The 27,021-nt window shown below is 36.6% G+C and overlaps 2 protein-coding genes across 3 annotated transcripts; one reads left to right on the forward strand and one right to left on the reverse strand.

The window, feature by feature from the left end:
• Positions 1–1,006: 1,006 nt before the first annotated feature.
• On the forward strand, positions 1,007–7,199 carry LOC127942254 (beta-1,3-galactosyltransferase 9). Its single transcript, XM_052537945.1, has 3 exons — positions 1,007–1,133; positions 2,902–2,938; positions 5,828–7,199. Exons 1-3 carry the CDS (start codon positions 1,007–1,009, stop codon positions 7,137–7,139), a joined length of 1,476 nt encoding a protein of 491 aa, XP_052393905.1. The 3' UTR covers positions 7,140–7,199.
• A 5,328-nt stretch (positions 7,200–12,527) lies between these two features.
• On the reverse strand, positions 12,528–26,668 carry rnf165a (ring finger protein 165a). Of its 2 annotated transcripts, XM_052537808.1 has the most exons (8): positions 26,127–26,374; positions 16,130–16,328; positions 15,894–16,019; positions 15,212–15,332; positions 15,015–15,119; positions 14,844–14,939; positions 14,639–14,742; positions 12,528–14,477 (listed from the first exon to the last, which is right to left on the reverse strand). In XM_052537808.1, the coding sequence occupies exons 1-8, from the start codon at positions 26,185–26,187 to the stop codon at positions 14,360–14,362; spliced, it is 930 nt and encodes a 309-aa protein (XP_052393768.1). In that variant the 5' UTR covers positions 26,188–26,374; the 3' UTR covers positions 12,528–14,359. The 2 variants fall into 2 exon arrangements, 1 of the variants encoding a protein (XP_052393768.1); XR_008149273.1 differs by lacking the exons at positions 12,528–14,477; positions 14,639–14,742; positions 14,844–14,939; ... (2 more) ...; positions 15,894–16,019; positions 16,130–16,328 and adding an exon at positions 21,858–24,518 and having other exon boundaries at positions 26,127–26,668.
• Between the last annotated feature and the right edge of the window lie 353 nt (positions 26,669–27,021).

Below are 27,021 nucleotides of genomic sequence, written 5' to 3' on the forward strand. Positions count from 1 at the left end.
AAAGGGGACAAATCCCACAGATTTAGATCCAAGGACTGAACCGTATCTAGGGACCAGAATATCAGAGACTTGTGGACTCACAAGGTCATGTTTACACAGCAGCAGAATATCTTTGTCAGTCCTGAATCTGAGTTTGCATTTTACAGTCAGGCTTCATATGTGTGGTCGCTGAAAGGCAGGGCAGGTGATTTGGTTTAAAAATATTTTTTGCTATCCCGGTTGAAAGTCACTTCACATCCCGATTGCAATCACTAATTGGTCTGAATGTATTTATTTATATTGTCTGTTGAACACATAGGACCATGGGCTACGATTTGCATACCTTGTCATTACACCCTGTTTTGTGTTGACATGATACGTGACCGGTGACTTACAGTACGCTATTGCAGACCGAGCGAGTATGGAAGGAGCTATTATTGTAATATTATGCACATTGTACTGTAGTGTTTTCTTACCAATGCTAATCGGACAGTCTCTCATTGTGTCTCTGGTTAGCCTATGGTCTGCCTTTGGAGGAGGTGTGGCTTTGAAGAGTGATTTGCAGGGAGGGTGGGAACTTATGTTTTCAAAGCTAGATTGCTATTGACAGCCTCTCCAAAGTCACCTACCATACCTTGAGGTTGCAGGCAAATGTGTCCATCTAACACTTGTTTGGAAAATATCGCAGTGGAATGGAAAAACACATTCTGTGTGAACATATAGTCACAAATCGAACATTGTATGTAATCTTTTATGGGAAGGGACAACTTGGGAGTCACATGTGTTAATGTGCACTGACTCACTGAACCTACATAGACAACACTCCGAACATAGCAACTCCTTAGTAGTGATCCACTGCTTTGTGAATCTTATGTGTGAACCAGTGATTTGAAACCTGCAACAAACTGCCAAAGTCACATGATTTTAGTAAATAAGGCTTTGTTACATCATGAAAGTATTTAGATTTTTTTTCTATTTGTATAATAAATGAAAGAAATGCAGTACTTAATTATCTCAAATTGGCCCAATGATTAGCCAAGCAATCGCCAATCATACGACGGTGCACCACGTTGCCATCCGCACATTGTTTTTCCTTGGCCCCTCCCCTTTAAGGGTGGAGCTTGAGAGGATAAGGGAGGAGTCTGCACGCTATGGTGACATTGTGCAAACAAGCCCTTCAAATTAATAAAAGAGATATATACATTTCATTATTCATGTTATTCACAGTATTTGATGATTTATAGATTATAGATTACATTTTCAAGAAAACGTGCATTTGGTCAGTAAGCCGTCCAGTAGGTTCATCTATTTTTTTTGTTTTTGTTTGTTTGTTTAAATATATATAAATATATCATTTTAAACCTTACAGAACCATGTCTGGTCCAAACTATATTTCTCAATGAGAACAAACCTTTACCGATCAGTCTTTTTTAATATACACCAGCACAGTGAGTCACACATGTGGGTGTAAGTTGAATGCCTTTGACTCTGTCTGCTTTCACTGCTCATTCTTTTCTGATGTCCTGCTCTCACTCTTTCTTCAGAGAAAGTGCAGTGTTTCAGCATGCCAAGAGGTCAGGGGTCGCCTCAATGAAATATATCACAAACATAGCACCACATCGCACATGTCTGCAGTGTGCACAGAACTCTGTCTTCACGCACACACGAGCTGACAAGAGGAAATAATTGCACTGACAATCAAAACACAATCAAGCCCTGACAACAGGCACTCCTGTCACCCTAGGAACCGATTGCACTGTCATATAACTTACTACCATGAAACCCCTAGTGCTAAACCAATTCACCATACTGTTTCCCTATGTCCATAATGAAATCATCACCCTGGCAACCAGTGTTGTTACCATGACAACCCAGAGCCGAAACGGTTTCACAACCATTCATCACGGGTTTCTGTCAGATATCACACTCAACTGCTGACTTTTAAAACTCATTATTATCAGAGACAAAGACTGATGGACTTGAGGGAATGGTCTATGAGTGTGTCTGAAACAATGCTGTAACTAGTCATAAAATCCCACAATCCTTTTGCCTGAAAGTGAGTCGAGACACTTGTTCTGGAATGTCCTGTTCACTAAATCTCAGTTTTTTTAAAATCTAAACCTTTAAACCTTTATTCAGGAAACTATAGAAAATTGTTTCTGCCAAGGAATATATTTTTCTTTTTAGTGTGAGGAATTATTTACCCACATAAATAGTGAGTTTATATCTCACAACTACAAGTTGTAGACTCGCCATAAGGCTTTTCTTCTCAGAATTGTTACAAAAGTTTGATTTGTGGGAAAGTATGAATTTTGAGATATAACTCAGAATTGCAAGGTAAAGTCAAAACTGAGGAAAAAAAAGAACTGAAAACTGTGAGATAAATGTCAGAATTGTGAAATTCTTTTTTATCCATGGCAGAAATAAGTTACATAGGAAATTATTTACAAAGGAATAAGCTTCCAATTCATGGACGACAATAGTCTAATAAGCACCTTAATTAAAAATATTATTAAACCCCATTTACAGTTAATATTTTTGTGCTTTGTGTCAAGTTTTGTGTAGTATTTTTCTGCAAAATGATCACTAAAATGTATTTATTATTATTATATTTACTTATGCTTGTCGAGAGTAAATGTAAAGAAACAGCAAGCAAAGACTGCAAAATAAATGTACCTTTGTTCCAGGTGATCAGAAAAAGAAAAAAAAGAAAACAGAACATAAAATGACTGTTTGAGATTGTTTTCAATGTATTATAATCATTGTTTTTTTTTCAAAATTTCATAGAATCTTTTTTTATATGTCTTTCTGTTATGAATGTGTTTATGAATGTACTCAATGTACTCTGAAGTCATGATGTTGCTCTTTTCCTGCTGACAGACTGTGTGTCATTGATTATCTTTATTATCTTGTTCTCTGTAGTACATCATGTACAAGACAGAGCCTCACTCATCTCAAGGTTTATTTGTGTGTGTGTGACTGACAGACAGAGAGAGAGAGAGAGAGAGAGAGATTGTTAATGTGTGAAATGCAGGTTAGAGCTGACAGTGAATGATAAACAACATGTAAATGTGATCATAGACGAGGGAAAATAGCTGTGAATCATCACACATCTTACATTCTTACAGAAGACAACTATTCACTCCAGGAACAAACCATAACACACACAGACACTGCGATTAGAAATTAGAAAATCAAATAATTTTTTTTATATATTTTTTACTTAGGCTACATATATTTCAGTTAAAGTCAGATAACGGTCACAAAATACTTGTTTTTTTACTTTTAAATTAACATTTGATTTGAAACACTAAACAAAAAAAAATTACATTAACAAAGATTAATAAATGCTGTTGAAAGATTGTTTTTATTAGTTCATGTTAACTAGCTAATGTTAATACTGTAAAATGTTACCTCCTGAAGGGAAGCACACTTTGTTTTCAGAAAATCAATAATACACACAAGCTTACTATATACCCACTACTATATATCCTACTATATAGTCCCAAAAGCATGTAAAGTGTAATTTTGTACATCTGAAATTTCAAAAACTTATTACTTTCAATCATTCTAATAGATCAGAACATATCAGGAAATATGATATAGGCTGAGGGAAATATAAGCACATAAGTGTGTGAGTTGCTCTTGAGTAATGTATCCTGACATCATCCATTATTACTGTAGGTGAAGCTGTGGAGACAGAGCTGTGTTGGGTTACCGTTACCTGCCCAGTGTCAGCTTACATCAGAAACCACGTCCAGGTGAGCAGCACGCACACTAGTTCATGGACCAGAACACTGAAGAGGAAATTAAACTGATTAGAAGTGAAGAAAGAAAGAAAAAAAAGACAGCTTAAAGGGACATCATGAAGGTAAGTCAATATTTGCCTCAGTTTTTAACATTATTCCTCTCTATTGGCACTATTTGCAATGTTCTAGAATATTCTGGTCTCTATCCAGCACTTGTTGTGTTTTGGATACTGAACCTCAACATGGACAGATGCATAACTAGCACAACCAGCAAGAATTGATTTGTTTATTTTGAATTTATTGATTGGAAAATAGTAATATAGCAACTGATTATATCAGGGATGTTCACACATTATTAATTTTTATTAGTTTTTGATACATATAACCTAAGTATATTGTAAAAGTATAGTACCTGAAATAGTATGTCAAAATACCAAAAGTAGGCCAGAGAATTAAAAAAATCAGTATCTTTACACATAAACACGGATAGCCCTAAAATATTAAAAATAAAAACCAAAATAGAATAATATGAAGAATATATAAATAAAAATACATTTACTGAAAGACTGGACTGAAACTCAAACCTAAGTATTTAACAAACAAAACCACCTAGCAACCATCCAGACATCCTAGCAACCACCAATACCATCCTAGAAACACCCTAGCAACCACATAGCAACTAAGTAACACTGAGACCTAAAATCATGGTGTAAAGTTTTGCTTGCGCAAACACCACTATTTCAGTAAAACTACTATTTCAGTCTTTTTACTTAAAAATGTAATATTACATTTATTGCTCTACTTGTAATTTCTTAGCAATTATTTGTGATATTTACTGGTAACTTCTGAGAAGAAACAAAAAGTATTAAAGGGGGGGTGAAATGCTCGTTTTCACTCAATCTCCTGTTAATCTTGAGTACCTATAGAGTAGTACTGCATCCTTCATAACTCCAAAAAGTCTTTAGCTTTATTATATTCATAAGAGAAAGATAGTCTGTACCGATTTTTCCCGGAAAAACGCGACCGGCTGGAGGCATGACGTGTGGGCGGAGCTAAAGAATCACGAGTGCGAGTAGGCTTTTGCGTTGAGAGCGTTTGAAAGCTTTGACATTACCGTGAGGAAAAAAACATCCAAAAAAAACCATGGCTAACAGTCAGATTCAGCGCATATTTATGATCCAGAATCAGATCCAGAGGCTGAAATTTAACAAGAGCAGCATCAGCAACGACGTCTCTATGTGGTATGTACTGAATCTGTATATATTTGCTTAGCGGTTTTGGAAAATCACTAAGTTCCACTTTATGTCATCTTTTTTTTTTTTTTTTTTTTTAAGTTGTACATGTGGAAAGTGCAGTTTGATGACAACATCGCATGTTGTTTACTTGATGTGCTTAAGTGCTGATAGCTAAGTTAACAACACAGAGATATTTGAAGCAGTTTTACTCACCGCCTGCGGTTCCAACACACGATCGTGACCCTTTTTCGTTGGGACTGCATTATCCTTAAGAAATAAACGATGTGCAAATCTGGCATCAAACTGGGCCTTGTTTGTAAAACAAGCATCTTCGAAATGCAGGGAACAAACACAAACACTTGCACAACTCCGTTGATGCTCTGTAAAAATAAACTCCATCCCCTGGTCCCTTAATGCTGTTTTTTTTGGGGTAATCTGTGCAGGGTTGTCTTGCCCTGGCAACCAAAAACACACTTCTTTTGTGACATTTCGCGACGCTCTCGCTCTGATCAGTGAAATGTTTGTGCTCAGCCTCGCTATACTGGAGCGCGCGCTCTTCCGGCAGAAGTGCCTCAGGACCCATATAAGGAAATTCCGCTCCATCTAACATCACACAGAGCCATACTCGAAAAAAAACTTTCAGAAACTGGTGACAAACCGGAAGTAGTATTTTGGGAACAAAAATACTCCTTTAAACGTACAACTTAATTTTTGAAACTTTGTCCATGTTTAGCATGGGAATCCAACTCTTTAACAGTGTAAAAAACTCAGTATGCATGAAATAGCATTTCACCCCCCTTTAAAATAAGTAATACACCAGATTATTATTATTATTTTTTGCTTTAATTTGTTGTTCGTCTCTCTCTCTCTCTCTCTGTCTCTCTCTCTGTCTCTCTCTCTCTCTCTCTCTCTCTCTCTCTCTCTCTCTCTCTCTCTCTCCCTCTCTCCCTCTCTCTCTCTCTCTCTCTCTCTCTCTCTCTCTCTCTCTCTCTCTCTCTCTCTCTCTCTCTCTCTCCCTCTCTCCCTCTCTCTCTCTCTCTCTCTCTCTCTCTCTCTCTCTCTCTCTCAGATCTGTGTGTTCCGGCTGCAGACTCATCAGTGGTGCTTCCTGTTGTGTAACGTCATCTTGTTTCACGCGTTGCTGTTTGGTGGTGACTTAGTGGAAGAGTTTCTCCTGCAGTCGTCTCCCGCTGCCTACACCGACCGCTTTGTCCTGGAGGTCCGGGAGCGTGCACGCAAACTGGACCTGACTGAGACCAGGCTCAACACTTCACAGCTCTACCCCATTAACACTGAACCCTGCCTCCATCATCAGGACCTCCTCATCCTCACGCTGGTCCTGAGTTCTCCTGGAAACTCGAGCCAGAGGGAGGCGGTGCGAAACTCCTGGGCCAATCAGACGACGGTGCACCACGTTGCCATCCGGACTTTGTTTTTCCTTGGCCCCTCCCCTTTAAGGGTGGAGCTTGAGAGGATGAGGGAGGAGTCTGGACGCTATGGTGACATTGTGCAGTTCGAGGGAGGTGTTTCCAGGGGTGACTGGCAGAGAGGACACTGGGAACATGTTAAAATGGCACTTCGATGGATCCTACTTTTTTGTCCACAAGCACGATTTATCGTTCTTTCTGAGGATTCTGTGTATTTAAACCTTCCTGCGCTTACATCATACCTTCTAGGACTGAAAATGCATCCTGAAGAACTTTACCTAGGCAGGGTCATCCATCGAGCCCCACCTGAGCGGGACCCTGACAAACCAAATTATCTGCCCTATCAAGTGTACCCTGATAAGTACCTCCCAGACTACTGCTCTGGCCCGGCCTTTCTTCTATCTCAAGATGTTGTAAGGAAAGTTTATGTCGCCGCTGAGGATGTTTCGTTGCCCCTCCCCTCTGACGTTCTGATTGGCCTGTGTGCAAGACGGGCAGGTGTGGTAGCCACTCACAGCGCTCGGTTTTCTGGCGACCGACACATTCGTTATAACCCTTGCTGCTACAACTTCCTATTCAGCTCTGCCAAAATGGGTGTGGGGATGATGGGCGTGGCCTGGCGGGATTTAGGGGCGGAGAAGGGGAGGAGCTGTGGCTTGTTGGAGACATATTACAGTTTGGTAGTGTGCAAAACTATGACCTACCTGGATAAACTTTCTTTTCTGAGTAACAACAAATCACAGGGCTAGAGCAGTTGGGGATACTTATGAGTATACATTCAAATTCAACTGTTCTATTATTTAGTGCATAAAGTGTTTCTGTTACTTTAAAAGGCCTCAAATTTAAAGGGGTGGTTCACTGTTTTTTCTTTCTAGGCTTAATTGCGTTTATGGAGTGTAGTCTTACATGCCTTAATGCTTCGTTTAAAAAGAAAAAACGAAATATTTTTTACACAATATACCTATATTCCACACCACTCCGTCCCTTCTCTGAGAAACGCACTGATTATTTCCTGCTTTTATTTTTCCTGCTTTTTCCTGTTTTTTATATTCAAACAGCAACATTACACACTTACGTTAAAAAAGTGTGCAGTAAATTGATCATAACATTACAGACATTTACAATGAACATTTATAATTTACTAATGAAATCTATTTCAAATTAATCTTGTTCTTTTGAACTTTACTAAGCAGCAAATCATCATATTATTCTGATTTCTGAAGATCATGTGACACTGAAGACTGCAGGAATGATGCTGAAAATACAGCTGCGCATCACAGGAATAAACAACAGTTTTACATGTTTTAAATAGATAATATTATCTAATAATTTAAGTGTTTTACTGTATTTTTAATCAAATAAATAAAGCACTGGAGAGCAAAAAGGAATTTTACAAAAACTTAAAAAAAACTTACTGTCTAAAACTATCAGCACATAGTAATTTGGGTTGAAAACTCAGTTTCACATTGACTCTACTTTTGATTCATCTGTGTCACACATACAACAGTGTTAGAGAAAAGTGAGAGTGAATTATGTGTTCCTTTGTTAGTAGAGAATGTAATGTTTCATAAATCATTACAAATAAATGAGCATATTACAGGTGATAGATTCACTCTCGTCTCTTTTACTGAATATTCACAAATAAATGCCAAAGATGATATTATAATTGAGTGTACATTCATGTTTATATTGATGGTCTTGTTAGGCATTTAAAAGAGTTTGTTTGGCCCTCTAGTGTTAAGATGAATTTACTGCTTCTTCAACATATTGAGTGATTTACAATTCTAATAAATAAAACAATGTGTATTTTATAAATTAGCTTGTACAAAGTGTCTAAGTTTTGTCCACACCATCTAAATTAAGGTGGACCAGCTAGAAACCATGTAAAACCAGATGCCGCTATGATTCAGCTGGATTTTCTAATAATTGATATAAGTTTTGAAATAGAAAGATAATTGAAAGCAAAATGTGAAAATGCAAGACACAAAACAGATGTTTAAGCATTTAAACAATTTTATTACAAAATGAGCACATACAAAAAGGATAATGTACAAGCTTTGAAATTAAACAAAATTAAAGCAAAAACATTTTAGCAATGCCACTTTTAAATTCATCATTAGTAGTAGTAATAAATAAGGTACAAAAATTCCACCAAAAGAGTTCTAACATTTTACACAGACTTTTTTTACTCAACCAGTTACGTACTAGCAGTCACACCAGCAGGAGGCGCTATTGCTTTAATATGAATGATAAATAGTCTATATTCTGCTAGAAAATCCGCTAGTGAAAAAACACCCACAGCAGGCGGCACCCCTGTCACTGGCACTTTTAGGACAACATTATTATTAATGTCTTCTTTTTTTTGTTTGTATTTCAAATGCAAGCAGCAGCAAAAAAAAAAAAAAAAAAAAAATCAATCCTCTAATATCATTAGTAGAACATCTGCACTAGTCTTTATTTTCTCTATGTAGCTGTATATTTAGTCATGTATATATTCAAACCTGAGAAAAACATGCATTAAAATCTGTTGTGCTTTATCATAGTCCGTTAGTCCTGACCCTGCCATGAAACAGGGAGAGAGAAGAGAGAGAGAGAGAGAGAGAGAGAGACTGGCAAAATATTTTTGGACGAAAGAGGATTCATATGCCCTGGAGACAGTGTGAAAGCACTGACTGACAATAACAGAGATGAAGATTAAGAATAAAACAGAAATAGGCACAAGGAATGAAAGATTGCAAAAAATAAAAAAGTTCCAAAATCTAGTGAGCCTCCTATTTAGACTAGACAGCACCATATGCATGACTCCTATGCAGTGACTAAGATTACATGTACATTTAATAGAGAAGCATTGCGACAGGCTCCACTACAAAAACTGGTGGAGAATGTGGGCAAAATAACCATAATCCATTCAGTACCCAAATATATTGATAAAAACAGTTCCATGCAATTAACAATTGACTATTTTAACCAATATGTATGCATGCTACTAATTTTAAGCATACCGCTTTGCTAGCTTAGCAATATGCTAATATGAAACTACACTAAAAAAAAATTTTTTTTTAATTGCAAATAATCCAGATTGATGCTTTACATCACATTTAAGAATGCTTTGCAAAAAAAAAAGAAGTTTTGTTCTTAAATATGCATGTTTAATTCAACATGCGACTCGACACCAAGTCAGATCTCTTGTGCACTTGGTGTTAATTTGGTCACTTAAAAGGTTTCTTTTCAGTTAGTATGCTGCCTTAGAGGTGAAGGGCAGCTCATTAGACTTCGAACACACCCTTAGAAAATGAGAGAATGTAAACATTAACAATTTAAGACATGAGAAAGCAAGCAAGTAGAGGATGTAAACATTAACAAGAATAAGAGTCTTCAACACAGAGAGAAAGACTATAGACAGACATGAGACAAGAGACAGAAAGATTGTGTAAACATTAACAATGTAAGAAAGACTTACAGAGAGAAGAGAAGAGAAAGAGAGAAAGATTGTGTTGCAAAGGTCACCATAGTGGTCAAAACAATGCCAGTGAGAGGGTGGCCTTGGAAAACTAAGAGTGCAAACAGGACAGCGAATCAAAACCCATAATACTCTCACTCCGCTGCCGTGTCTGACCAATCAGCAAGCGGAATGTCAGTAAGGTCACAGCACCAAAGGGAGAAACACACGAACACGACCAACCGCATGCGAAGCATTCCCGCAAACCAACTCAAACATGAGGTAAGAGTTTTAATTATTTTGTGTTATTTCTACATAAATAAAATATGATTCCATTGCAAAAAAATGAAACTATACAAAATTAAATACGTACCCACGGTATCTACAGTTAGTAATAAATTATGATTGTTAAATACTTAAGGCATTTCAATGGACGTAACCCTGTGTAAACGATCAACACGAGCCATCATCCGCCAATCAGCACACAGAACAGGGGGAGGAGCCAACGCACAGGAAAAAAAATGCAGCTCATTGGCTGTATCTAATATAGCCTATATATATATATATATTAGTGCTGTCAAAATTAGCGCGTTAACGCATTCGATTAATTTGAAATATTTAACGCGTTAAAAAAAAATAACGCAATTAACGCGGTTGCAGTTTTTTTTATTTCCAGTTGTGGCCTATGTGTGTTCAACGTGCAAAGAAATATGGTTAAGACCAAGGAAGGACTTTTAGACGGAAAGTTTCAGTATAAAACTCTGCCGGATTACTCTTCAGTCTGCCACAAGAAACATTACTCTTCATTTAGTCTGCCACAAGAAACAGCAACATTAAAATCATGAACTCAAATGTCATTGTTTAAAAAAAAAACAAAAAAAAAACAATGACTGTAACAGTGCGTAAATCAGACCTTTCTGTAACGCTAACGTTAATAAGCTTAAACGAAAATAACGAAATAATTGTGTAGCGGAGTATTTTTTGTACACAGTGCCGCGAACTGTCAATCACTCCTGTACGCGTGCATCACTGTCCTCCTCGCAGCTGCAGCAACTTGCGCTCTCTCTCTTCATCAAGCTTTAAAACAAAAAGGGGACAAAAAGATCATATTGTCTTTGTGCATAGGCTATAGATTAATTAGATAAATGAATATCTAAATTTGTGCCTTGCCGTCTACGGTATTTTTTTAGAACTTAGAAAAAAGATGCTGCAGCCAATGAGCAGCCAGCGGGGGCTGGCTGCAGGACGACTCAACCTCCGCAGACAGTTTTTAATGTTTATCAGACAATAAATACTCAAGATTTTGCTGTTTTTGTATAACTCACAACGAGTTTCACACACCTTCTCCGGCCACGTTGAGTTGTTGACACTTAACAGTGGGAAAAGCGACACATGCGCTATTCACTTGTATAACTTAAGGGTGAATGGGTAATGTAGTTTCTGCTCTGGGTGGGATGAATTAGGAAGCTTGCATTGTGAAGGGCGCTCTGAAAATCGGCAGTGCAGGTAAAAGATTAAAACCTCTATTAAAACAGATGTCCAAATGAGCGTACCGGTACGCTACAAGCACGTTCTGGGCGCACGGAGAGGTGCGGTACGCTCAAGAGCTATATTTGGAAGTGGCGGTACCGGTGCTTACCGGCCCACTTAAAGCACTGGCAATGACTATACTTTGGAATTTTTTTGCAGTCCACTTAGAATTCAACATGGAAATCATTTTTGTTTTTTATTGGCATTGATTGTTTTGAAATTCAAATGATACTTACATGTCTGTGTTTTTATTTCTGTAATAAATATGGCTTTCAAGCCAACAGTTAATTTGGAGGATATTGATGGTTTATTGCAGGTATTTTGTTTACATGAGAAAATCTGTGTTACAAGTTAAACAAAAATTCCAATAAACAATCATATTTTGAATTTAAATAGTTTCTTTGTCTTGAGTTTACATTAATTATTTACATTTTGCATTTACATATCCAAAAAGTTTCAGTCTTTTAATTGCGATTAATCGCGATTAATCGCGATTAATTTTAAAAAATTGTGCGATTAATTAGTTAATTTTTTTTAATCGATTGACAGCACTAATATATATATATATATATATATATATATATATATATATATGTTTTTAAAAAGGACTTTTAGGTCAAATTAAGCAAAAGTGAATCAAAAATAGAAATGTATGCTTTAAAGAGAAGGCAATTCCAGAATGCATTTTCGATCAGCTCATTCACAAAAATTGGTGGAAAATGCGGGCAAAATCATGTTTTTTGTTTTACATATACATACATACATATATATATATATATATATATATATATATATATATATATATATATATATATATATATATATATATATATACATACATACATATATATATATATATATATATATATATACATACATACATATATATATATATATATATATATATATATATATATATATATATATATATATATATATATAATGTTTTTAAAAAGGACTTTTAGGTCAAATTAAGCAAAAGTGAATCAAAAATAGAAATGTATGCTTTAAAGAGAAGGCAATTCCAGAATGCATTTTCGATCAGCTCATTCACAAAAATTGGTGGAAAATGCGGGCAAAATCATGTTTTTTGTTTTACATATACATACATACATATACATATATACATATATATATATATATATATATATATATATATATAAAATAATAAAACTAGTAATTGCAGCTTTTTTCCTCACAATTTAGACTTAATTTCCCACAATTTTGGGTTTTTCCAAAATTCCGAGTTTATACTTTGCAAATCAAATGTTTTTTTTTTTGTTGAAAAAAAAAGGTCTAGATTATGAGATAAAAAGTCGCAATTACAAATTATTATTATTTTCTTTATCCCATAGTGGAAACAAGCTTCCATAGTTAACTACTTATGTAGGGTAGACTGCAAGATTATGAACACACCCCGAAACAGACAGTGAGTGAAATTGCCAAGTTTACATTTCAAGCTAAATTAAACCAGACATTTCAGGAAAAAAAAAATCCATATAAAAAGAATATCCTTGTTGCAAGTCGTCGGAATTAAACTTGAAAACAGTTAAATGCCAGAAACATACGCATTGCATCCTGTGCATTTCTGCAACCTTCAGTGCTCAAGGGGGCGACAGTTTAAACCTGATGTGCTATTGTTTGTGTAGCTAGCTGTAAACATGTCAACATATTAGCTAACTTCAAGATTCTCGACATTTGAGCTGAAACAAAAAACTACCAGCGTATGTTTCGGGCCAAATACAATTAATTCCTGCGTTGCGTCCCTCTGTCCCACTTGTGTGCTGCTGGCGGATGGTCCTCTATCACACCACATTCTACATTGTAGTTCTAGCAATACAGCATAGCAACCAGCATAGCAACTACGAGGGGAGACCCGTCATACAAGAACACGGTTGGACACGCACAAGCCCCGCCCCCCTCCAAACACTGCATGTTTTAAATACCAATAATAAATACAGTAATCATGGCAGCGCAGCACCAGAGTGAGGCCCGGGCACTTCAGCTATGCTCACATGTGCTTTTTTTAGTAGGCATTTAGGGTCAAAGGTCATGGCAGGGTCTCTCTCACTCACGCACACACACACACACGCACACACACGCTACATGAGTCTGATAATGTTACGGATCTTCACAGCTTAAAGGAGCTAATACACATCCATGCATTTGCGCGCACACGCATACTTTCAGGTGTACCTTGAAACAACAACCCAAGCACAGATGCATGCAACTACTACTGCGCCTATCTACACAAATCCACCAATCACAACATTCTCTGCCTACTTTTTTTGTGTGTAAGACAACAGCCCTCCTCCTGCTGTCTCGGAAATGAGTTGCTTTTGTGTTTTCATATTTTTCGTGGTCGTTGCATGTTTTATTTTTTGGCTTCTCTACATGCACCGTCGTGCACCGCTAACCCATGAAAATATTAGCACACATACGATACACACGCACCAAAATGGTGAACAAGCACACAAATGCAAGCCGGAGTAGCTCCAGTGCGTAAGACTAAAGCAGTATTGCAGATAAAAAATGCAGTGGACACACACACTCCAGCAGCAAGATTTGACAGTGTCTTATCCGCCATTGTGTATATATCATATATAGCATGTAAGTGTGTGTGTGTGTGTATATTGTATGCAAGCTGAGGGTCTTTAGTAAGGTTCATGGCTTAAGGAATTGCACAAATACACACACATATGCTACGAACACACACCATTTCTTTACAGACAGAATCACTCCTCGCAACAGACCCTTTAGTTTCTACCAGCACGTGTGTGTGTATGTGTGTGTGTGTGTGTGTGTGAGAGAGAGTGTGTAGTGTCAGTTATTGTCATTGGCTCAGTAAAGCGAGTGAGTGTGTGTTAAGTGTGTGTTGCATGGCTCATCATACACGTGTATAGGTAATATACAGTGTGTGTGTGTGTGGATGGAAATGTCAGGGGATGTATAAGAGCGAAAGACAGCATGTGTGTAAGTTATTTGTCAATGCGTGTTATTTCAGCTCTCGGGGGAGAGCTGTGTTTGGATGTCCACTCTGCAGATGGGACACTTCCTACTGGTGACCAACCACTGATCCACACACACCTGATGGAACAAATGCATACAGGGTAACCTCCTGAAAACAGAAGAGACAGATAAATGGTTTAATTAAGACGAGTGGAGCTGCATTAGCATACAGCATTTTGTATTTTGACGCTCTGTTATTTTCATTAAAACACCTTACTGCTCCTGGACTTGTGAATGTAGGTGTATAGTGTCATCTGTATTATACACTACCTGACATTTTCTCCATCCTCCAGCATGGAGAGGCAGATGGTGCATCTCTCATCCACATCTGACTCTTCCTCACTCTCACAAAACTTCAGATCCAGCGGCTTCCGCTACACACACAAACAAACACAAACACCAGCGTGTTAGCAGCAGAAAACTGTAGGCTGGACTTGAAGATAAAAGTGTGAATGTGAACAGTGTGTGTATGTACCTTCTTGTATTTGTGCGGGAAGGTGAATCTCTCTATGGTGGTCTGTATGGCCCCTCGGCTGACGCTTCCCAATCGATCCTCCAACTGCAGCAGCTCCTGCACAAAATCAGTGTTAAATAGAGCAAAGCATGAACATATGTGAGTTACGGTTCATCTGTCTGTGTGCTTTACCTCATAACTCTCCCGAACAGCAGATGAGTGTCTGCTAGGACTAAAGCTCTGCAGAGCCAGCAGATGAAGCTGTGGATACGGATAATTCCTGATCTCATGGACAACCTGCAGAAAACACAGCATACATGAGTATAACACCTGAGCACCACATTCAACACTTGCACTTACTATATATATATATATATACACACACTCACCACTTGGGAGGTGTTTCTGGGTAAGTGGTGCATTCTGGGAGAGGCCAGGTAATGCTGGTAGGGTTGAGGGATCTGCTGCACAGGATACTGATGTGGCACACCTGCTTCCACACTCAGATCCCTAAAAACATACATTTTCCTTATATTAAGAGAAATTTAAAAACAACACAATCAGCAGCAGGGAATTTGTGTGTGGTTGATTATTTTCCCTTTTTCACCATAAAGGTAATTCCTAAACTAAACAAGGAAGTTTGTTTACTATGGAGGCTTACCTTCTTTCTTACAATTCAGAGAGAGAGAAAAAAACATTATAATTGGGAGAAAAGAGTAAGGTCTCGATAACAACTCATTTTGGATTTTTTTTTTTTTTTGTGGTGGGGGGAAACACTGATTTGAGAGAGGTAAACTCAAAATTGCAAAATTGCAAAAAAAAAAAAAAAAGAAGTCACTAAGAATTCTGATTAAAAAGGTCTTAATTGTGAGATTTAAACTCACAATAACGAGTTTACAACTTGCAAATGCAAAGTATATACTTCACAATTGCAAGTTATAATAAATGCAGATTTATATAAAAAAAGTTAGAAATGTACAATTATGAGGAAAAACCCTAATTCTGAGATTAAAACGACACTGTTCAGTGGCCGAAATAAGTTTCCTACTGCTTTGTGTTTGCAGAACTCACCAGTCAGTGCCTTCCGCCAGGTATCTGGGCTGCTGTGGGATTGGCTGAGGGACGTGGAGGGGCGGAGCATATTCGTATCCTGGGCGTAACCGATGAGTGTTCATTGGGACTCGCTCCTGTGTGCGTCTGAAGAGATAGAGAGGAATAAAATAGACTTTTTATTCTTCAATTGTTTGTGTTTTCCTTAATGTGTCTTTTATCTTAATGAAAGGTGCATGTGGACGTGTGTTTTGAACCTGCGCTGCAGTAGCTGTTGCTGGATGAGGTATTGCTGCTGTAAGGCCTGAGGTAGGAAAGGGGGCGGGACTTCCTGGTACTGAGGCGGGGCGAGGGGAGGGGCCGGGAACTCAGCAGGCAGCGGTGTTGCAGTAGCAGCCAGGTGGAAATGCCGGCAGGAGGTAGCATGACTATTCTGGTGCCTGCTAAAATGTGCTCCTGTATGGGATAAGCAATCACACAGAAGAGAGAGAGAGAAAGAGAGAGAGAGAGAGAGAAAGAGTCCACAGAATCTATCAGAAATTAGCGACATTGTGTGAAAAACATGAGTTATGTGGCAGCAATCCTAGCATGCAGCTTTTTAAAATGTAAAAGTTTCACGTATTTAGCCTGATTCAGGCAACAAGCTAAAGTTGTGTAAAATCATTAAAAAATCTATTTACAAGTAAAAGTTTACTTTTTTTTTTTTAAACAGTATGCATCATTTAGCATAAGATGCCGTATTCAGTACATTATTATTCCATTCTAAACATGAGAAACACACACATGAACAGTTAGCTAAATATAACTTTTTTGGTAATGGTAACAATAGATTCTGCTGAAATACCACATTTACTGAAGCTATTGTTATTACAGAAGAACTTGTTACTGTTAGTCATCACTAAAACATGAAAATAATAATAATATTATATTAATGAATGAATGAATGAAATAATTATATAAATAAAAATAAATAAATAAAATACAGCTAGTGTTACTACAGAGATCCTGTTATAATTTAATGTTAGTCATCATTAAAACATGAAAATAATACATAAAATTACAAAATAATAAACAACAATAAATAGAAAAAAAATTTAAATTAAATTTTTTATATAAAAGATACTGTTATTGTTACTACAGAAAAAACGTTAATTTAGTTTAAGCCATTGACAAAAACTGAGAAAAAATAAATAAAACAAAATAACAGTAAATAAATAAATTCTAAATGTAACTTTTTACATTCAACGTACATTTTTCCGGAAGAAATAATATCTGCTGTAACAATGGCAATTAGGTATAACTGTGGTTAGCAGGGTAAATGTGTGATGTGGTGTATTATCTTATCAGCGGGACATGAAGCAGAACCAGAGCTCATTCTGATGGATGTCCCGCGTTAGAGAATATGACCCATTCTTTATTTAACTGACCAAGACTTTTCTTACTCCATGAAAGTCAATTATTAGATTAAAAGTCTAAATGATGACATAATAATTCAGAAACCTTTATCTTAGAATTTTAGTGTAGCATGTCATTATTTTGACTTTGTCCTAATTGACTTAGCATAGGCCTATAATAATTGTAATGTGTACTTTAACCCCTCACAATTATGAATTTGAGAGCGGACGCGGCTGGAGATAACAGACAGATGGAGGGGTGGGGGGTTTCAGGGACACACAGAGGAGGAGGGGATGATGGGATTGAGCAGGGGGAGGGGGAAGGGAGAGAGGGACTGTTTGACAGCTGCTCCTCAAACCTCTATTTTAACCATTCAGCTGTCTAGCTCTCTCTCTCTCTCTCTCTCTTTCACACACACACACACACACACACACACACACACACACACGATGGGATTCCATGTTTTATGGGGACTTTCCATAGACAATGATTTTTATACTTTAAAAACTGTGTCCAAACCCTTAAACACAACTCTCACAAAAAAGCTTTCTGCATTTTTTAATATGATTCAGAAGAAGTTTTCCTCATGTGGAAAAAAAAAAAAAAAGTCCCAAAAAGATGAAATATTTTGGGTATAACTGTCCTTTAGGGGATACTTTGTCACACACACACTCACTTTAAAAGTTAGCTATACATAATCCTGCTTAGGCGATGCCATAAAACCTTTATAAAATGTTATTAAACAGATCTTTGAAATACTTGATATGAAATAAGATAATAAATTTGCATGGCTATATATACGCTGCTTATTTCTTCAGAAATCATTTCTGTTCATTTAGGTTACATTTATGATCAAAAATACAGTACAATCAGTAATATTTTAAAATATTTGTGCAATTTAATTGAACTGTTTTCTATTGTTATATATTGTAAAATGTAATTTGTGATGTGAAGCTGAATTTTCAGCATCATTCCTCCATTCTTCAGTGTCACATGATCTTCAGAAATCATTCTACTATGCTGACAAAGAAACATTTCTTAAACAGCTGTTGATAAAAAGTTCTAATGAAGAGCATTTGTGTCGAGTTGAATTTCAGTGCATCCTTGCTGAATAAAAAAAAAGTTTTCTTTAAAAATGCATCTTACTGACCCCAAACAGGTTTTGAACAGTATTGGAAATACATGCACATAATTAAAGCTTGGCCAGTGTCATCTTTCTTTCTTCTCACATTACTAAATATTCCAAATCACTCTCAAATGCATTAATCTATGTTTGACAAGTAGCGAAATAAACCTTTTTTAAAGTTAAATTTAAGATCTTGACTATATGGTTAAATTAAACTGGAGTGTGTTATTTCATGTTCAAATAATTAAGTGAGTGTAAATCCATCATCACTTCTTGAGAACTGAAGTTTGGTACAGCCATAGAAATGTAGAAACAAACAGCCGTAGAAACATTACTATTTTTAATGTTTTTGAAAGAAGTTTCTTCTGCTCATCAAGCCTGCATTTATTTGATCAAAAATACAGAACAAACAGTAATATTGTGAAATATTATTACAACTTAAAATAATAGTTTTCTATTTGAATATACTTTAAATAATTAATTCCTGTGAGGCAAAGCTGAATTTTCAGCATCATTCCTCCAGCCTTCAGTGTCACATGTAACATCAGTCTATCACATGATCATTTAGAAATCATTCTAATATTCTGATTTATTATGAGTGTTGGAAACAGTTCTGCTGTCGAATATATTTGATCAATAAAAGGTTAAAAAGAACTGCATTTATTCAAAATAAAAATAAAAATTCTAATAATATATATTCTAATAATATATTTTCTTTACTATCACTTTTTATCAATTTAACACATCCTTGCTGAATAAAAGTATTGATTTTATTACTGACCAGTAGTGTATATTGTTATTACAAAATATTTATATTTTTAAAAAAGTTTTTTTGTTTTTGTACTTTTTATTCATCAAAGTATCCTAAAAAAGTATCACATGTTCTGAAAAAATATTAAGCAGCAGAACGGTTTCCAACTTTGATAATGAATCATCATATTAGAATGATTTCTAAAGGATCATGTGATAATGATCCTAAAAATTCAGCTTTGCATCACAGAAATAAATTATAATTTAAAGTACATTTACATTTACATTTACATTTACTCATTTAGCTGACGCTTTTATCCAAAGCGACTTACAATTGCTATATATGTCAGAGGTCGCACGCCTCTGGAGCAACTAGGGGTTAAGTGTCTTGCTCAGGGACACATTGGTGTCTCACAGTGGATTCGAACCCAGGTCGAACCCGGGTCTCACACACCAAGTGCATTTGTCTTATCCACTGCGCCATCACCACCCCCAAAGTATAATAAATTTAAAAACAATTATTTTAAATTGTGAAAATATATCACAATATTACATTTTTTTCTTTATTTTTGATCAAATAAATGCAGATTTGATGAGCAGAAGAAACTTCTTTCAAAACATTAAAAATAGTAATGTTTCCAAACTTTTGGTCTGTACGGTATATAACTGGACTGCATGCTTGCAATGTCTGACTGTTCAGTTTGTGAACAGTTTAACACTATTGGTCAAGTTTCCCAAAATGTAATGGTAAAAAACAAAAGCATGAATCTGACCTCTGCCTTAAAGGAATAGCTCACCCCAAAAATTACAATTGTGCCATCATGTTGTTCTAAACGTGCATGGCGTTTCATCTCCCAAATGCAAAATAATGATATTTTTGGACCCCACTGACTTTGATTATGTGGACAAAAGAAAAAGAAAATACTTATATATATATATATATATATCACCATATGTTCTACAAAAAATGACAGAAATGTCATATCAACTCTAGTACATTCTGAAGTCTTGATTGTTCAGTATCTCTTGTTTCAAGCAGTATTTTGTAGGAAACTGCTGGTTTTGAATTGCATTTTTTTTTTTTATTTGCTGAGGTGAATATGAGGACAAAATCATGTGGTAAAATGTCATGAAAAAGATTTAAAAATGCTCTGAAATCTCTGGCCCTGGGGGGAAAGGAAACACACTCACGTTTGGAGGAGAAGTTGTTATTTCCCGAGTGCAAAAGTGCAGAAACTGTTGATATGGGATCACTATTGTCTCATTTCATGGTGTCTTTGGAGAAGAGAACAGAGGAGAAACGGGCGATTTCCTCAGTGGGAAATATTCCCCAGGGCTCCAGAAATTCAAGCAAGACTCTTAGATCAGCAGAAACGTATGAGTGCGGTTCACACACTCTGAATTCTAATGATCCTGTTTCTCCGCTTCCCTCACAAACCCAGGCAGAAATATTGATCAGTGAATAACAGTGCTGTATACTGCACATTGTGAGTCTCTAGTTAACCATGCACTCTTCTATCTGAGATTATGACATTTATAGACTGAAAACTGTCTGACCTCCATCATTAGAAATAAAGGTCATCACCTAAAGTCAAGCAGCAGAGCTTAATGAATCAGATCTGTTGAGACTAAACCTCATTCAGATGTGTTTTTACTGCCTGACCCTTAACCTTTAACACTTTCTATCCCATGATCCTTTTAATTTCTTCCTAATCTAGCTTCATTTAGACCAGTTTCCCCTGTAGGCTCTAGAAATACAAGTCTTTTGCATACAGTAATTAATATAACTACATATGTTTATGATGGTCATCCATTTAAACCATCAAAAATGTGTAGTAATAAACATTATAAGAATTAGGTAACCAGATTGAACCTCAGGTACCTTAAAATCAACATGAAAAGCCATTTGACCATTTTAATTTCATAATCTGATGTACACCACCGTTCAAAAGTTTTAGGTTGGTAAGATTTTTAAAATGCTTTGAATAGAAAGTCTCTTCTGCTCACCAAGGTCACATTTATTTGGAAAGATAATAATACTAAAAAAGAAACACAAAAAATTTTGAAATATTATTTAAGTTTCAAATAACTTACATTTTAATATGTAATTTATTCCTGTGATCAAAGCTGAATTTTTTTAGCATCCTTACTCCAGTCTTCAGTGTCACATGATCTTCAGAAATCATGAAAATACATTAATTTGTTGCTCAAGAACAGTTCTTATTATTATTGTTGAAGTGGAAATCATCTGTGCTGCTTCATATTTTTTCTGAAAACAAAAATATTTGATAAATAAAAAAAAAAAAAATGAAAATTGCTGACCCAAAACTTTTTATTGGTAATGCATTTCTGTAATGGTCTGTCAAAAGTTGATCAAAATGACTGGAGAGGAGATGGATTATAACAAAATGATGCATGTAAAGAATATAAATTCATTCATTTCTGAGATCAAGTAGACTTTACGCATTGATTTTCACTCGAACCCCATTTCTCCAGAAAAAACTAGAACGAAGGGGAGATACTCTAATGCAGGAGGTCAGATGGTGAGATGCAGATGGGATGTGTCTGCATATTTGTGAGTGCACATTTCCCATGATTCACTCTGGCAAGTGGGAGGAGCTGAGTGAAGACTGGAGGGAGGGGCCAAAGAGGCCATAGAGTGGAGTGGGAGGAGTCTGAGGGAACATGAAAATCAGCAGAGAGCACACTGAGGGTTAAGGGAACATCTACAGTCTTTATTGGAAAATATTAGTATGAGTGGAATTGTGTGATCATAATAATAGCAATAATAATTCCATGCAAATAAAGAGCGAAGGCAAGGCCCGACCATGCTCCATTAAGTTAACATAACAGAAGCAGCATCCAATGGGTAGATGTGTATGCTACAACACGTCAGTACAGCAGGACATGTCTACACAAAGATACATTGGAGTTTGCTGTTCAATGTTCCAAACCAAAGAAACAATCAAAACCAAGAGGAAAATAACAAACATGGTCATGCATTACAGCCTAGTACAGGAACAGAAGGCAGAGAACCACAACCAAAGAAATAGAGACATTTCCATACTAGAAGGACTTCTACAGTGCAGTTCTAGTGATCCCTGTAAAGTGGATGACATTAGCACTCGCACAGCGCTCGGTAGCGCTAGGCTAATGCTAATTTTGCAGCATGGGCAAATCGAACGAATGAGGGGCTGTTTGAGCGACGGTCAGGTGAAGTGTGCCAGTCCAGAGCCAGAAACTAATGCTTAGATACTCGTTTTTGTCCTTTTACTACTTCAAACTAAAGACAACTGTTTTTTACTTAAAATACACCATTTAAGTCATCTTTAAAAGGAATAGATCACCTAAAAATAAACATTTGCTGAACATTTACTCACCGTTAGGTCATCCAAGATGTAGAGGAGTTTGTATCTTCATCAGGTTTGGAGAAATGTAGCATGGCATCACTTGCTCACCAATGGATGCTCTGCAGTGAATGGGTGCCGTCAGAATGAAAGTCCAACCAGCTGATTAAAACATCACAATCAACACCACTCCAGTCCATCAGTTAACGTCTTGAGAAGCTGCGATCTGTGCAGATTTCTCTCCTGATCCAGATGAGACGACTTTTTCACTGGAGTAAGCGTTAGGATGGATAGAGGACTCGTTTAAAAGATAACATGCTTTAATGATGGATTTACTGCTTATAAACACACAGCTTTACACTTCAAGACATTAACTGATGGACTGGAATGATGTGTGGATTATTGTGATGTTTTAATCAGCTGTTTAGACTCTCATTCTCACGGCACCCATTCACTGCAGAGGATCCATTGCTGAGCAGGTGACGTTAAGTTAAATTTCTCCAAACCTGTTCTGATGAAGAAAAACTCATCTATATCTTGGATGGCCTAAAGGGTGAGCACATTTTCAGCAACTTTTAATTTTTAAGTGAACTATTACTTTAACAGTCATATCAAATCAAACATATCTGACGTAATATGTATGCTCTTCTAAAAGGTGTTTGATATTAACCGTTAAAAGTCTTGAAATAGCAGCATTTCTATGGTTTCCATCTGTTACTCTTTGAGGATTAATAAAAAGTCAGACCATTAAAGATAATACATCAATGGAAGTACAAAAAATATATTACATACCTGACGTCATATATGAAGTCACTCACTCTCGTGTCATTCTACGCACATATGCTGTCATTTTCCCATGCAACTCAAAACAAGTCTTTTTAGATCTATGTTACAGCTGTTTTCCTTAAACAGCCAGCTTTAACTCACTTACATTTAGTTCCATAAAAGAACCATTTGTATTTTTGACCTTCAAAACCACTGAATGCAAATGAGATTTCAGTTCTACAGCGAAGAAAACTAGTGAATAATACCTTCAGTTTCACTCGTAAGACATCAGAAGACCTGAAATATAGTGTATGTGTCATTTAAACCAGGGTTATTGACTTTACCCAAAACTACTAAAACCATTTTTGTTAGTGGGGAAGCTGAAATCAAATCAAATATTAATATTAGAAGAATTGTTTTTAAACTAAAAATAAGGATTGTTGCCTGAAATAAGTTTACGCTGAAGCACTAACATTACTAAGTAAATAAAAATGTATATATATATTTTTTTTCTCGTCCTTTCTGGAGCCCCATCAATATCCTTTTAACATTTTATATTTCCTACAAAACAAATAACAGCATATGGGGGTTGAATGACATAAAGGTGAGTAAATACTGAAAGAATTGAATTTATGCAAACTATTCCTTTAAGGAAGATGGTATAGATTTAATTTGATTAAATCATTCATGGGTAACCCTAGGGAGGCAGAACCTACAGAGCGAAGGGTCACTGAGTGAGATATTGTCGATCCCAACTGTACATGCATAATTAGAAAAATTTACATCAAGCTTCTCTAGTAAGTTTCTGAGTCCAACCCTCTGGCGAATCCCACCGGCACAGCACACCTTCCCAAAAGACAGAGACAGTGTTTAGGGGTCGATCAAGCCCGGCTATGATCGAGTGAGAGGCCAATGCATCCACTTGACAGAAATTTACAGCAAAAATGTTGGTCTATCCACACCGAGAATGGGACAAATCACAATGACAGTCGTAAAAAAGCTAAATGCTACAATGAGTTGTTATTTTAGCAACAATGACCATTTAAAAATAAGAAGACAAGAGGATTCTTCTAGAGAAGAGAGAGTGTTATTCTGCAGTCTGTTACACTGGATGAGTGAGAGTTTGTTTGTAATGTCGTCTTCAGATGGAAAGAGAGGGAATGAGAAGAGGGAGTCACAACACAGCTAGATGCAGGGCAGGCAGAGGCTATAGCACAGCAGCGGCGGGTGATCGTTAGATACACAATGGAAGGGAACAGAGCTCTGAAAAAAAATGCGGTATGTAGAATCAGCCCCCAGACTATGGAACAAGGAACAAAATAGAAACAAATACAAGCACAATCAATGAAACCATCGGTTTGCACTCAAATTATTACTATTATTATTATTGCACACATATATCAATGCATCTGGGTCTCCTGGTGCTAACGTATGACAGTAAAATGCATACAGCACTATATTTAATGCATAGTTTAAGCATCAATGCATTTGCTTTCCTGCTGGTGACAGTAAATATCCCACTCTAATATATTATTTAATTGCACATATTTTACTTACAGATGCTGATGCAGCATGGCTACAACATGCACCCCAAATTACTAGAATTATTATTATTGGACAAATATCAATGCATTATTCTTCTGCTGGTTACAGTAAAATGCATAAACTACTATATTTAATTGCATAAATTTTATATACATTTCTTGTATCGATGCACTTGTTTTGGTGCTGGTGCAAAAGGGTGACAGTAAAATGTAAATACTAATATATAATTTATTTGCACACATTTTAAATACAGATGCACCTCATATTATTATTGTTATACAAATGCACACATATTGAAGCATTTGTTTTTCTGACGGTGACTGTAAAATGCATGTACTATTATATTATTTATTTGCACACATTTTATATACAAATGCTGGTTCGACATGATGCATCTCATTGCATCTATTTTATGTTGCACTTATGCATGCATCATTTTCTGTTGGGGTCAAAAAAATGCATAACATACTACTATAATCATTTAATTGCACATTTGATATACGAAAGCATCTACAAAATGCATGCCACGATTATGATGATATACGAATACCGTTAAAGAATGGTGCATTTCTGCTATTATTATAATTGACGTGCACAGATACTGTGTACATGGACGCACATTTTATTTTCAGCAAGACATGGCTGTCTAAAATGGGATTCTAGATCCAGGTGTTTTTCCCCAGTCCAGCAGATTCAAACACATTTCCATCGGCAATCGATGATTTGATTTTAAAACGATGCGATATTTCACGCATTCGCCTTGTAAAAGCTGAATTTGTGAGAAGGTTCAGCGGAGGATGTTTCGTGGCACTGCAGCTGCCCATCAGCACAGTGACTGCTGAAGCCATGTTTAATTATTCATAAACAAAACCGCACACGGCGGAACGGATGTGAGGGAATTTAACGGATCGTAACGCGTTATCTACAGTGCAACTATGTCGCTTTCTAATACGAAGGCTCGTGTTCGTCGCATCGCACTGAAATCTTGTAACGAGAGCGTTTTAGTTTGACGCCCCAATGAGGAGCTGTAAATACAAATACATGTCCACGCATAAACGCGTAACGTTAGAGTTATTTCTATATTGCTGACACAAAGGATGACGCTGAGGAACGTGCTACGCGTTTTCCAAAATGTGACCCTACAACAAAATATCCAGTAAATTAAAACACACTCTGTCTAGAATATACATATAGTGGACATCTTCTTTGCTGTTACGCCACTGAACAAATCGCTCCGTCTTTGTGTCGCTTCTCCAGGCCAGCAGCCTTTGATCATTTCCGCGCGTCCGCGCGATCCTCTAACGACATGAAAAAAGCTGCAATTACCTCTACTTCTGACCGAACCGAAGACGGGAAGAACCAGATATCCGACGTGCACTAACACCATCCTGGCTCCTTTGTTGCTGTGCTGCCCATGGACACCTTCGCCTTCCGATACGAGACCATTCAAAATGCAGCCCAGACGCCAGCTGCCCGCACACAAAGAGAACGGCAGCCAATCAGCGAGCCCAGCGCCGCTTCCTGTGGCTCCGGCCTCAGCCAATCACAGCGCTCGGCACGGCGGCGAGTCTTTTGTGAATTAGCTGTAGGGGGTTTGACGTTCTGGACGCGGCGGAAACGCTCAGCTACCAAAACGCGTCAAGATTCGCAAACTATGACGTCAGCGTGCAAGTACATTTTGAAAAATAGATAGAATAGATAGATAGAATGCTGTGTTTAGTACTCAAGGTTATGCAATCAGTCTATTTTTTGTTCAAGGAATATTCTGGTATGACCTATTTACAGCTCCTGTGACAAGTTGTTCCTTACCATACATAAATAAATAAGCAAATAATGGCTTAAATTGAGGATTTGAACAAACCCTAACCCTAAATATTATCCAAAGAACATGATATTTACCTGACATACAATAAAAAGTCAGGAAAAAAAACTGACTGGATGGCTTACACTTAAGGAGACCTTCGGCAAAACAACCACTTTTTTTGTTTTAACTCACGCAGCTCTTAAAAATTATTATTATTATTATTATTTTTATTTTTTTTTGTGAAGCCACAGAAGGACCATTGAACCTTTCATGTGCTTAAAATACACATTTTCATATTGTGAAGAACATTTTAATAATCTAAAGAAACTTTTATCAATATAAAGAGCCGTTTGTGGAATGGAAAGATTATAAATATGTTAAAAGTTCTTTATTGAACCATAAATTACTATAAAGAAC

This window comes from Carassius gibelio, chromosome A21, assembly GCF_023724105.1.
Source record: "Carassius gibelio isolate Cgi1373 ecotype wild population from Czech Republic chromosome A21, carGib1.2-hapl.c, whole genome shotgun sequence".
Taxonomy (NCBI): domain Eukaryota; kingdom Metazoa; phylum Chordata; class Actinopteri; order Cypriniformes; family Cyprinidae; genus Carassius; species Carassius gibelio.

Excerpts from the sequence above, each read along its gene's own strand:
- LOC127942254 (XM_052537945.1), top strand. The coding sequence starts at position 1,007 with ATGATTAGCCAAGCAATCGCCAATCATACGACGGTGCACCACGTTGCC. Across the intron at positions 1,134-2,901 it reads GGAGGAGTCTGCACGCTATG|TACATCATGTACAAGACAGA; the intron begins GTGACATTGTGC and ends TGTTCTCTGTAG. Across the intron at positions 2,939-5,827 it reads AGAGCCTCACTCATCTCAAG|CTCTCTCTCTCTGTCTCTCT; the intron begins GTTTATTTGTGT and ends GTTCGTCTCTCT.
- rnf165a (XM_052537808.1), bottom strand. The coding sequence starts at position 26,187 with ATGGTGTTAGTGCACGTCGGATATCTGGTTCTTCCCGTCTTCGGTTCG. Across the intron at positions 16,329-26,126 it reads CGGTTCGGTCAGAAGTAGAG|GAGCACATTTTAGCAGGCAC; the intron begins GTAATTGCAGCT and ends TATCCCATACAG. Across the intron at positions 14,478-14,638 it reads GAGGATGGAGAAAATGTCAG|GAGGTTACCCTGTATGCATT; the intron begins GTAGTGTATAAT and ends TTCTGTTTTCAG.